Source organism: Excalfactoria chinensis, chromosome 9 (assembly GCF_039878825.1).
Source record: "Excalfactoria chinensis isolate bCotChi1 chromosome 9, bCotChi1.hap2, whole genome shotgun sequence".
Classification (NCBI taxonomy): domain Eukaryota; kingdom Metazoa; phylum Chordata; class Aves; order Galliformes; family Phasianidae; genus Excalfactoria; species Excalfactoria chinensis.
This window is the reverse complement of record NC_092833.1, coordinates 15,593,397-15,606,407: the sequence shown is the minus strand read 5'-3', so window position 1 is coordinate 15,606,407 and position 13,011 is coordinate 15,593,397. Positions and strand designations below refer to the sequence as shown.

General features: G+C 50.2%; 1 protein-coding gene across 2 annotated transcripts in view; it reads right to left on the bottom strand.

The window, feature by feature from the left end:
• The window catches only part of PLD1 (phospholipase D1), a 38,390-nt gene that overhangs the window by 24,019 nt on the left and 1,360 nt on the right, over positions 1–13,011 (bottom strand). The window contains exons 2-6 of one of the 2 annotated variants that reach the window (XM_072344226.1): positions 5,760–5,945; positions 5,534–5,661; positions 5,185–5,330; positions 4,895–5,003; positions 3,485–3,550 (exon numbers count right to left, since the gene is read on the bottom strand). In XM_072344226.1, coding sequence (XP_072200327.1) covers positions 3,485–3,550; positions 4,895–5,003; positions 5,185–5,330; positions 5,534–5,661; positions 5,760–5,913 — 603 coding nt within the window. In that variant the 5' untranslated portion in view covers positions 5,914–5,945. Of the gene's footprint in view, positions 1–3,484; positions 3,551–4,894; positions 5,004–5,184; positions 5,331–5,533; positions 5,662–5,759; positions 5,946–13,011 lie in introns of those variants that run through there. The other variant, XM_072344227.1, reaches the window with a different exon arrangement.

Here is a 13,011-nt window from a genome sequence, read left to right as displayed (position 1 = left end):
TGCAAAATCTGATTCCACACTGGAGTTAAAAGGTTGGAACCACAAGCTTTGCAAGGCTTTGAAAACATGAAGTGTAACAAAGAATATCACCAAACCTGAGACATAAACCTGCCCTGCAGTCACAGTGGGACTGACTCCATCCCCAGCATGCCCAGCACTGCCCCAGATTGCAGCAGGATCACAGAACATCTTTCTTTCTCCCTGCTGTTCCCTCTGGGACGTTCCCAAACTCCTCACCCCATCTGTAAGGTCAGGACAAGGACAAAGGATCTGTTGTTCTTTCAGTAGCCCAAGGACACGAAGCAACCTCCACTCAGCAGAACCAAATTTATGCTCTCATTCTTTGCTGATTTCAGCCTGTTTCAGACAAGGACTAGGACAAACTATTTCATGGTTTTACTGCCCATCTTGATATCAGTATTCTCACTGGGAAACTGGCTCTGGGAAAGTACCGGCTGCGAGCTGTGAACGTCTCCATCCATTTCTGCAGTGATATTCAAAACAAGACAAGGAGCGTGTGAAAGCCCAGGGCATGCCATAAGCTCTTACAGGAGGTCCTAAGCAGAATTTCAAGCTGGTTCCTTGCCTAGAAACCAATTTCCACTCCTTCAGAAAGTGGCTGGCATTCCCACCAGGCAGATCAGAAAACCGTCCATCTCCCTCACATTACTCACACTGAAAACCATGCTGCACATAAGTGTCAAAACCCTTTGAAAACATCCGCTGTGAGCAGAGAAATAACGATCCCTGAAGAGGGAGAAGAAAAACGAGGAGAAATTCATAGACCCACTATGGTTGGAGACAACCCCTACGAGCATCAAGTCTAATCCTAACTCATCCCCCAAGACAACAGCCCACATCCCTCAGTGCCACGTCTCCAGGGCTACAGAACACCTCCAGGTGACTTCACCACTCCCTGTGCAGCCCGTGTCAATGTACCACCACTATTTTGGGGAAGGAATGTGCTCTGATATCCAACCTGAACCTCCTCTGGCACACCTTCAGGCCATCCCCTCTCACCCCATTGAAATTCCTTGCTCTTCACCCATGCACTTAGATGTGCTTCGACACAAGACAATGAGCGAGATCGGGGCTTGGTTTGCAAATTAATCTCATCACTTCCAAGCAGGATTCCTCAGCACAGTGGAAAACAACTGATCAGATGATTTATTGTCACTGTAATCGCATCAGCCAGCTGTAATGTTACAGAGCATTACAGCCGAGGTGCTCAGAACACAGAGGAGCAGTGCTGGGAGGAGGGCAGCTGGATTCCTGCACTGCCTGCGGGGAGCAGCCCTGCTCTGGTTTCCGAGCAGTCTGCAGCAGAACATTTGAAGTATGGGGTAGGAGCTGAGAGAATGCAGGCTCAATTACATTGAAGATACAAAATAATAAAAACAAAAAGCCAGACACGAGCAATCAGCTGCAGAAAGATAAGCAGTGAAAGGTGGGGAACCTCTGCAAGGCGCATGAGCCATGGTCACAGCCACCCCAGCCACGTCGAGAGTGTCTGATTTATTTATGGCCAACTTGCTATAGCATCTGCACTTCAGAAAGAGCTCAGCAGCTCCACTCTGCTTTTTCCTTTAGATGCTTGTTGGCTTTTTTTAAGTTAGTGGGCCAAAGAAGCAGCATAAACAGTTAATTAACAGCTGTGACTAGCAATAAAATGAGATCACAGCACTGTTCAGAATTAAATTGTTCAGCAACAAGATGACAGCTATTTCTTACACAGAAAATTGGCTTATGATAAGCCTGAATTTAAAAAGAAAAACACAGAGAAACCAAAAAACATTACACATGCTAAAGCCCAATAACCAAAGCTACAGAAGGATCACGGAGCATTGGTTCAACCAAAGCTATTTCTGCTTTAGCTCAAGCATCATCCATAGAATCATAGGTTGGAAAAGGCTTCTATGATCATCTAGTCCGACTCTCAGCTATCGCAGCCAACATAAAAAATGATGTAAACACCCAATTAATATATATATTTTTAATACACTGAATGCAACCAAGCCCACAGATCCTGTTTCCCAACTTATTTGGGCTCTCTTTCCCCAGTTTCCAGTTCCCAGAAATAGGTGTGGACAGCAAACACATTTGGATTCCCACAACTTTCATCTTAGTGCTAATTGTCTTAAAGCACTTCAACTCAGAAGAACTACAAAAAGCCTTTGGGAAGGGATACTAGATATGAAATTGAATCACAATTCACAGAGCCAAAAGCGGGGGGTGGAAGGGAAGGGAAGGGAAAGGAAGGGGATAATAAATAGGTCTGATTCTCAACCCACAGGGGACTTTGTGTCTGCAAAACAAAAACCACCCAACTTGCAGCCAGAATGCACCCAGGGCATGGCATAAACTTCAGGACACAGCATGGAAAGCAGAAGTGAGAATTAATCGACTTCCCCAATTAGAAGGGCTCCATACAAGAAGCAAGAGCTGCACGTCACGCTGGGCACAGCTTGCCTTTGCCACTCCACTTCACCAAGAATTTAGGAATTACAGAAACCCCTGGCAACTCAACAGGAGGAATTGCAGAGCCAAAGTGCTCTGAGCTGCAAACAGGGGCAGCGTTCTCCAGACTCCAGGCAGAGACTTCTCAACCACAGAGAGCAAAGTGCTCATTTTGTTCTAAGGAGGACAAATTTGGTTCCAAGGAAAATGCCAGAAACCTTCAATTTAGCATCAAGACAGAGGATGGTGGGGTTTGTTTTGTTTTCTTTTGTTTAAAGGAAACAGTTTGCTCCCTGTGCTTTCTCCCAGCGCAGTACCAATGCCCTTAGCAGCAAAGTGAATGTTTCACTGCAGCCAAATCCAACACGAGCCAACAACAACCAGAGAGGTTCTGTGTGCGGTGACATCTTGCTCTGTGGCTGGGGACAGAGGGGCACCCTGTACATCACACACAGCTTTACATTTGCAGAAATCCTGTGAAATATTCCGACAAGCAATGCCTAATCTGACAAGAGGGATAAATACTGTAGAATAACTCTTCCCCCGCTCTGCATATGCTGCTGATCAAAATTGCCAAGTTAGCCCAACATCGCCTTGAGAACGAGAGATGACTGTTTTCCATGTGCAGATTGCCACTGCTCTGCTGCTCATCCCCAAAAGAACCCTCACAAAGTGCTGGCCCTGCTCTTTGCCCCAGTGCCAAATGGCTGTTTGAGGTCCCTGAAAAGCTAGAAGCTTGCAAATGACTTCCAGAGCAGCACTTCTCCCCAGCTAGCAAAAAGAAATGAAGCACAAGTTCTTTCGGATGTCCTAATTTGAGGCTGTATTTCTGCTTTGTTACAACAGTGACCTCCAGCAGTCAGCCTCACACTCTTTTCCTCTGGTTTTCATCATATCCCATCCGTGCCACAGTGATCAGCAGAGCCCAAACCACTGCCAAATGGCTATTAAGTGCTATTCTTTCAGCAGGTTGAACACATGAAAAGAAAGAGAATGCCCTGTTGCCAGGGCACTAATTTCTACTCACCGTTCCATGGTAGTTTCTGTACATGGGCATTTTTAGGATCTTTGTCAGGTAGTCTTCCAGCTGTTTCTATAATTCAAACATTGAAACTTTACAAAGGGTGCAGGCATTTCCATGAAAAATAAAAGCCAATAAGAAATCCGACTATCTGATATTGGGAAGCAATCGGGAAATCAGACGCTCTTCAGCTTGAATGGATAAACGAGTGCATTGTTATGTGTTCACTGGGGATTAGAGCTCAGTGGCACAACAACCTGACTGTAGGTTGGTTCCTGTGCACTGCACCTCCCCCCCAGCTGACCTGTTCCTTGGCACTGCAATTTCAAAGGTCATTTTTCTTGCCCAAGTACAAATTTAAGAGCTGTTTTAAACACAAAACCAGTCCCTGGTGCTTATGGCCTGTATGTAATAGTTTCATAGGAAAATTCAGCCCCAGACACAACCAAGAGAGCCTGTTCAGCACTATACCAAGTTAACAGGGTGACAAAGGAAACACACTGACCACTCTCCCCTCTCCCTGGGCCACCAAGGAGAACCTGTCCTGCCTTTCCCAGCAGAGAAGTGGAGAGAAAATCTCTTCCCACCCTGATTGGAGTGGGCAATGAAGAGCTTACGCGTGTGCCTGCATCCTACAGTGCCAACCAAAAAGAACCACATGCCACTGGGACTGCTGTGCTTTGCAGTACTGGAACCCTAACGTGTGACACTCCCAAGTGTGCAGCACAGATGTGCATCCCCTTGGCGTGGGACTGCAACAAGGAAAACAAGACTCCCAATTTTTCTTTTTAAAGTAGGATAGGTAGAATTGAGGAAACCTTTTTCTACCTCTTTTAAAGCTAAAACTTCATGCAGAGTGGTGAGGTGGGTGCAGCAGGGTGGGTTATCTGCACGCCCGCAGGACAAGGCCCCTCAGGTGTCAGAGGCACAGAGTCCAGGAGGGAGCAGCCAGTAGGAAGGGGGGAAGGAAGGGGTGAAGGAAGACACCTTTCCAGGCTTGCTTGTGCAAATGGCAAAGCTGCAGCAAAGAGGTAGGCAGACACCCACCTGCTTCACGGCGAGGCCCATCTGCTCACATCTGATGAAGTTACAGGGAACACGTGTGCCTTGGCTAAAATTACCCATTTCAGCGTCAAGAGCCTGACTGCCATCTCCTCTTTCAGATGGGGACAGACTGAAATCATTCAGATTTTGATGGCCGTGGGGCTGCCTTCATCGTGCAACCTGACCTTACGAGCTGCCTCTTCTATCTATAAACTGCAGCAGGTGGGAGTGGGGGGGAACAACATCCTGAGCATCGTGAGTTAACTCAACCACAAGGAGTCTCTGCCCTTTTGAACCCGGAGAGCAGCAGCATCCTCTCTGCACAGATGAGGATTCAGCGGGCCAGCATTCCCTGGAGCTCTCAGCACTTACCCTGCGGCTGGAGAAGTGCTCCTCCCGTACCGTGCTCTCGGCTGTGTGTGGAAGGCTGGGCATCTGCCGTGGCTCTCCCCTCTTGATGGATTGTCTTCTCACCGTGTGGCTGCGAGGAATCACAAAGCCCAGCGTCGAGCCTAAGTGTGTGCATCACACCTCGATGCATAACCACACCTCAATGCACAACCACCCTTCTCATGCTTTTGCTTTCCCCAGGAAGACTCCCCAGACCCACAAAGAGACAGGTTTGGTATTCTGGACACGTTTCAGAAGCTGGCCACACGCACCTCCTGGTGGGGATGGGGATGCGCACAAAGGCTTTGTAGCGCAGCAGCTCCCGGTGGAACTCCTGGAAGTGCCTGAACTTCCTTTTCACGTGCCATGTGAACTCCCCGTGGGTCAGCTCGATGGTGTACACATTGAGGCTTGGGACCTGCACAGCAGGACAACACAGATTAGACCTTCTGCAGCTGCTCGAAGAGCCCTCATTGTGTTCTAAGAAGCATTAGGTTTTAAAGCAGATGGGAAACCTTCCCTCGTGAGCGCACCCAGAGTTCACCTACAAATGGCATTTTAATAAAGCCATATGGAAACAGAATGGCAATAGAATGGCATTCCTGGCAGGTGTGTTCTGACCTTCTTGGTGGAAGTGAAGCGCTCCACCTCCAGCACACGCACGCGCACAGGGCATCCTGTCAGGTAGGTCTGTGTGCCCGGCTCCTTGAATCCGCGGGTGTGATAGATGGCAGAGAAGGGGATGCACGCTGCAAGGAGCACACAGCCCGTTAGCACACCTCGGATGGACTGAGTGCAGCACTGTAGATACACTGGGCTCTTACACACAGGGTGACTGATAACTCACCGGCACCTTTGGGATCATTCAGCACCTCCGAGTCAACCTCCTCCCCATCCACGTGCAGCTCACGGGTGTCAAGGCTCTCAATGATGTTGCTCATGTCTGCAGCGATCCTTTTCAGTGCTGAAGCAGCTTCATGGCCCTTGTGCTTCAGGGACATCTCAGAGCAGCATGCGTCAGAGCCACGGGGGGCTGGGGAGGAAGGAGCAGAGCTGTCACTGCCACCTCCAACACCTCAACATGGGATGACATTCATCCCAACCACCCCCATCACTGCCACCTCCAATACCTCAGCGTGGCACCGAGCTCACCCCACCACTGCCACCTGCAGTGCCTCAGTGAGGGATTCAGACTTCCTTTATCCCCATCCACCTTACTCCCCTGGCTTCCCAAAAGGTCTCCTTGGCCTTTGTTCTGCTGAGCAATAAACGCCACAGCCCGGCCAGCACTGCTGAAAAAATACGGACAGGACAGCATGGCAACACTTCACAGAAGCCAGCACATTTCTGCTTCTGGAGGGTCTGATGTTGTGTGATGGAATGAGTTCTTTAAAAACAGCTGCAACACTTCTGATGTCGAGTTTTGCAAAGAACACTGCAGTTGTTTGTGAGTGAGCTCCATAGAATGAGCTGGGTATGCTGCAATTAGGAAATAATTTCACATTTTAACAGAGAAAACACTCCTATGCTTTGTTTTCTCATGGAACAAGGACATAATGTTATTATTATGTAAGGCCAATACCACACAAGGCCCAAACCATGGCAAAATCACCACAACAAAAAACACCTATTTGACTAAAATCAGGAAAAACTGGGTCGTCTCCCAGCAAGTGAGCTCCCATACTGTAGGACCAGACACAGCACCAGCTCACTAGTCAGACAAGAGGCCTGCCTGAATAACACAAACCCATCCGCAGACCTCTTCTGTCCATGGGTCCATCCATGGAAGAGGTGTTCTTGCTCCACCAAAACCTAAAGCACGTTCCCAACAAAGAGGTTTGCACCAAGACCAACTCAAGTGCTCTACAGGAGCCGTGCCATGATCTACCCTGGCAGGAAGGCAGCACCCAAACACCACATGGCTGGTGCTGGAGGAAGCCTGTGCAGGTGTGAGTGCACAGGGCTGGGTGTGCATCCTCCCCTCCCTGCTGTGCCAGGTACAGCTGTGCTTCTCTCCTCACATCAGTTGACCCAGGTGGTTAATGGATAAACAATTAACCAGTGTGGAGATGCCTATTTGCTGAGGACCACAGTACAGCTGCATAACTTAAGGATTTATTTCTTTATTATTAGTTGTTGTTCTTTTAAAAGCTAAAGCCGTTTCCACGGCTGGCACAGACAAGCTCTGGGATAGAGCGGAGTCCAGGCATGGTTGGACCTGAGTCAGCCACAGCAACAAGACACTGCCCTAGAGATTAGAGACAGATCATGGGCTTGAGAGGAGAAATGAGCCTTGCTATAGCCTAGCCAAAGCTCCAGGATCCTGAGCAGCAGCTGAGCTAATGGAAGGCACAGAGTGCCCAACTGGGTGCAGCTCTGCAATCTGCTCCATCAGGCTGTGCTCAGCCCCGTATGCAGACACCTCATGCATGCTGAGGGGGGAACTGAGCAGTGTGCCTGGGTTAATGTGCAACCTGCTGGGTGCAAGGCTGGCTGTGAACACATCCCCGGCAACAGCAGAGTAGGAGGGCTGCAGCACAGGGCTAAGGATGGGCAGCAGAACCTGCTGGTGTTGTCAGTTTTGGAGGCAGCAGTTATATGAAGGATCCAGTGGCAATGCAGATCGCAGAAGGGTAGGGAATAGGACAAAATTAATTAGAAATGAAGTCAGCCCAGATTTGTGCTTTTGCAGCCATCATGGTGGAACTGCAACAAGCTCAGACCCTGATGAGCACCAAGCAGCACTAGGAAAGTGGGACATCCCCCGTTTGGGAAGGAGAAAGCACTTCCAGTAAAAACAGGCATTTCCTGCTGATGTTCTGTCAACTCCCATCCCAGCCATGAGGAACGTGAATCCCCAAATGCTGCCCTGACCTCAGTTCTCACGACATCCCCCCCACACACAGCGACCTTGGGGCAGGGCTGTATGCAATGGCCTCTGTCCCATAGCCAGCTCTGCCCCCGCACACCTCCCTATGCAATGCTGCACAGCTCGGCTTGGACTGGGGCATGGCAGTACGGTGGGGATAGAAGATGCAGGCACCGGGAGCCCGGGCTGCATACCAAGGAAGTCCTACACATGATGCCCTCAGCAGCTGCTGGCCCTGCCTAGAGATGAAAGGTTGTCCATGTAAATATTGCCCAATTTCTCATATTTTAAACTCAAATTCAGCTTCAGTCCACACCTCCATGGAAAAATGCCCTCAGCTCACAGAATCTCCCTGCAGGAGGTGTTTGCATGCTGGCAGCCCTGGATCCACACCCAGCACAAAGCAGTGCTGCCATCCCAATTCCCCAGCAGATGCCGGAGTCCCACAGAGCACCTAGGAATATCTGTGCTCCAAACCACGTCCCCAGACAGAGCAAAGCAGGCACACACTGGTTTTGTTTGCCTGCCTGCCCTCCCACATCACTGAACAAGAAATAAGGCATGGCTGCCATCCTGGGTAGATAAACCAGAGCTGGAGAAGGACTGAAACACGAATCCAAGTCAACAGCAAACAGCACTTTCAGGCATGGTCCCAATCGACACTACTTACCTTTGGCCCAGTCCCAAGAAAAGCAAAATATTTCAAAACACTGTTTCCAAAACAATTATTCCCTGACAGCGAATCTCCTTACATTTATCAGCAATACCTCTAAAAGCAGGAGCTAATTAGCACTTCCCGCACTAATGACTGCAGCACAGCCTCTTGCCTCTCCACTATCGATCTCTGCAGCTCTTCTCCACGAGGACTGCTGCCAAGTCAGGAGCACACCACGGGGAAGCTCAGTGCTGGGAACACCAGCAGCAGGGGATGGCAGTTCCCATCAGTAACATGGATGTCTGCTGAAATCCCACTCTGCACTATGGCTGGGAGCCCGGCCTTTCCCAAGGACTCCTTTTATTTGCTTCTCTAAGCAGTGACACGAAGGGAAAACATCACTGTGGTGCTTGCAGGGGAGCATCACTGCTGAGCTCACGCTGATGCACGCACCCAGGGCCAGCCCTGAGCTGCAGCAGTTTCCCAGCCCCTGGGATGCTCTCACTGTTGGAGCTGTATTTCAGCCTTTGCTGGTGATGACAGGAATGCACATCCCGTGCCCCACCTCGGGGAGCACCACCTCCACCAGGAAGCCGACCATTAGGTGCTCATCAGTGACTAAGGCTGGCTGTCACCTGACTGTTGGCCCGTGGTTTGGGTTCCTGGGGCAGGGATGAGAGGTGCAGCACTTGGGAGCATTGGCAGACACACAGCTCCTAGCACAGGCTGTACAAGCTGTATAGAAATCCTACATCTGGAAAGCTTGCCAGGAAGACAGCATGACACAAAGGATCACAGAATGACAATGAGCAGAGGCGACCGGGACTGCCGAGTGTGTGCATTTCTGCACCCTTATATATAGCTAAGCACGTCATATAAATGCAGGACATATTTCCACTATCAAAACGTATACATCCCATACATCTCCCAAGGCTATTCTGGGTCTGCTGGACCGTGGGGAATTTGGGGGGCCCCGTCTGCAGAAGGGTTTGGGTCCCAGCAGAGGAATGCAAACACCCTGAGCTGCACGTAACAGACACCCAGAGCCAGGCACAGCAAGGGCAGCTGCTCTGGGCTCAGTGTAATGGCATTTGTGTGCCTGCTGCCAAATTGATGTATGACTGAACACAAAGGGATCGATCTCCAATAGCTCTGCTCGTTCCCGGTTCCCAGTGAGCAGCTTTTCTTTGCTCACAGTACTGTTGGAAATCACACACGGAAGTATCCAAAGGTGCTTTGCTGGGCCATTGCCTGCAGGATACTGTGCTGCAGGGCAGTTTGGTTCTATGTGGGGATCACATGAGCAGTGCTTGCCCAGCTGAGGAACTAAACTCAGAAAGAGGCAAACTCAGCAGAAAACTGCCACGTAGAAAGAAGGAACTTGCAGGAAGGGAATAGCAGGAAGCGCTCTCCTATGTTTCTTGTTTAAATACAACTGAACTGAAGCAAATTTATTCAGTGCAGCTCTTTTACAGACAGCATCAATACCGACGGCTTCCTTAGAAGAAAGGAGACACCTCAGACTTCTCTTTTACCCTGCCCTCTCTCCATCACGACGGTGCAGGCACTGGGAGATGCTGCTGAGCCCCAGTGGAGCTCATTCCTCCCCTGTCCCACCCCCAGCACAGCGCACAGGATGCCCCCATCACCTTATGGCCCTTCCTAGAAGCCAGCAGAGCCCCAAGGTTATGACCTGCAAGCTGAGCACTCCGAGCTCACTGCGAGATGGAAACCTGCCCGCCATCAGCCCCAGGTTAATCACGTTCTTCCCCCTGTTTTCCATCCCAGCCTCCTGGTGCAGTGATGCTCTCCAAGAGGTTTCTGCAGACAGTTATATTCTTTCTGCACATCACAAAAAAAGAAAGAAAAAAAAGGAAGAAAAGAAAGGCTGCTTGGCAGAAAGAAAAACATTCGGTGTTTTGAGGGGGAAAAAAAAGCACCCTGCCAGGGCTCAGACAGCACTCCCATCTCTGGTGCTTTCTGCCAGCAAACAAAATGGCTCATTTGCCACAATTGCTGCCAAAATGTCTTGGGATCGGTCACACCACAGACTCTTGAAGGCACCGTGACTCACTGCTGCTCCACACTGGGAGGGCTCACAGCTGGGTGGGACCCCTGCAAAAAACATCAGTTTGCTGGGAACTTCTGTCATGGAAAAACACATTTTAGAGCATCTCGCTGGGGCTACAGGAATAGATGCTTAGAAAAAGCGGAATGAGAGACCAAGATCTTTCCCTCTGAAAGGACACAGTATGCGCTGCCTGCTCTCTGAGTCGCTCCCATCTTCTTTGACTGCAATGGAGACCTGGGCTTATCTGCATGCTTCATGCAGAGCGGCCAACCGCACCGTGTAACTGTGCCTCACTCAAATAGAAAGAGACGATGCACAGTCAATGCTCACGACAGGGGCTGTGCTGGGGATGGGGGGGGAAGTGAAAGAAACATTCCAGTTTAAAAAGGTGATCCTTTCTGGGAGATGTGTTGGTGAAGCGGCTCTGTGCCACGTCCCTCCTATGTGTCCATGACCCGTGTGCCCCGAGGCACGGGGAGCGCAGAAAAGCAAGTTCCTGCCCAACGAGATAAGCAGAAACAACAACTGGATGTGAATCATCCACTTGCACGGACTTGGACAGAGCGTGTCATGGTGCTGATCTGTGGGATATTGTCTGCCTCAAAGTGCCCTCTGTGTCCCCGAGCTGTGCTGGAGCGCTCCGTCCCCGCTGGGACATGGCTGTGAGCTGTGCACTTTCTTTTCTGCTAAATGCCTTTCCCAGCACTGCATTGCCTCCTTACCGCACCCTTTCTCTGTACACAGCCTGCTCCTTTGGGCTGTGGACCATTTCTTCTGTTAGCTAAACCTCATCTGCCAAAAAGAAGGGATGGAGGACAGGACACTGCTCTTGCACAAAGATAACAAATGCAGACTGGCTGCCTTGCTGTCAAAGGGAAGCATCGTTTCATTTGCTGGGCTCAGTATGGTCAGCATCGTGCCCCCAGAGCACAGAGGGTGCTGAAACATGACCATTTGGAGAACAGAGTGCTGTGAATGCCACATATGCCCAACATGACTCCATGCAGCCACAGGACACTCATCAGGGAGATGCCACCACATCCACGGGGCTGCAATCAGCAACATCCCCATCTAGTCCCACTCTCTGTCACATTTTCAGGCACACGAGCCTGATAACCAACTCCAGACCATAGGATCATTAAAGTTGGAAAAGACCTCTAAGATCCTCAAGCCCAACCTCAGCCATTCCCCCATGCCCACTGATGATGTCTCTCAGAGCCACATTGCCATGGGTCAAGAACACCTCCAGGGATGGTGACTTCACCACTTCCCCAGGCATAGCCTTCTTATCTTGGCCTTACAAAGCTGCATTTTGAGTCCTCACTCTCACTGTGGGAGCATCAGGCACCAACTCCACCTGTAAATATATGTCTGCCTCCTTCTTGCTCCCCCAGGCATGAGAGCAAGGAAGGGACACGTGTCTGCTTACCCCCGGACACCAGCTGTCTCCCACCACTCTGGGCTTCCTGTGCCATGTGGGTGGGAGAGCAGCACAGTGCTTGTCTGGGAGAGAAACACTGGGAACAGAGCTATCCTCCTCCTCCCAACTCCTTCTCCCCCCACCTTCTGCTGCCCTCCAGGCTGCCCGACCAAATACCTGTTAAAATGATCACATTCAGATCTGTATAGGAACATCTGACCACAGACTGAAATAACAAACCACATCAGCCTTCTTTTTTTTGAGTGTGCAGGGTTTGGGGAAGGGAAAAAGGATGGAAATGTGACTTCCATCAGATAGCCCCAAGTGCACAGGACACAACACAGGCCATCCCATGCACAGCAGGAGCAAGGCACGAGCCCATACTCTGCCCCCTGTATCGGGCACGCCATCAAACTGACACCCAGGGAAACTCAAGCTGAGGGCTCAAGTGAGGGTTTCCTTCAAGAGGACAAACCCAAAAGTCTGTAGGAACACCCATGACCGATACCTGCTTTACGAAGCTAATTCTCAGGAATAAAATGGTGGCAGCGCCAACAGCGATGGCGTTCCCCTGATACTTCCATCCCTGAAGATTTGCTAACTTGCTTTAAACCCATTTCCAGGGAGGGAATTTGTGTACCAAGCCAAGTTCAGCTCGTAACTAAGCAAGGCACAGCCACACTTCCTTCATGCATTTCCCGAATCGCTGCTGGAGAACAGCCCTGCTGTAAAACATGGGATCCTTCCTCTGCTGCAACCACAGCTGCGGTCTAAAGAGCACCTCACCAATTACTGGGGATCACAGTGTCAAGCTGACACAAGCCCTTACAATCGCTATTAAGAAAATTAGTGCAACTTTCTCGTTGAGGCATGTGATTTCAGGATGCTTCCTGAAAGAGTGAAGTCACCAGCCAGGCTCACCAGCCTCCTGCTTTTCTTTTCTTTCTTTCTAACTCTAATTGTGTCTTCAGCAGCTGAAGGAAACTGCAACTCTGATCCCAGGGAACTCCTGGATCTGCAAGAGCTCATGGGACACTGCCTCCCCCCGTCACAGCAACAGCTTCTGAGCATAGAAACCTTGAAA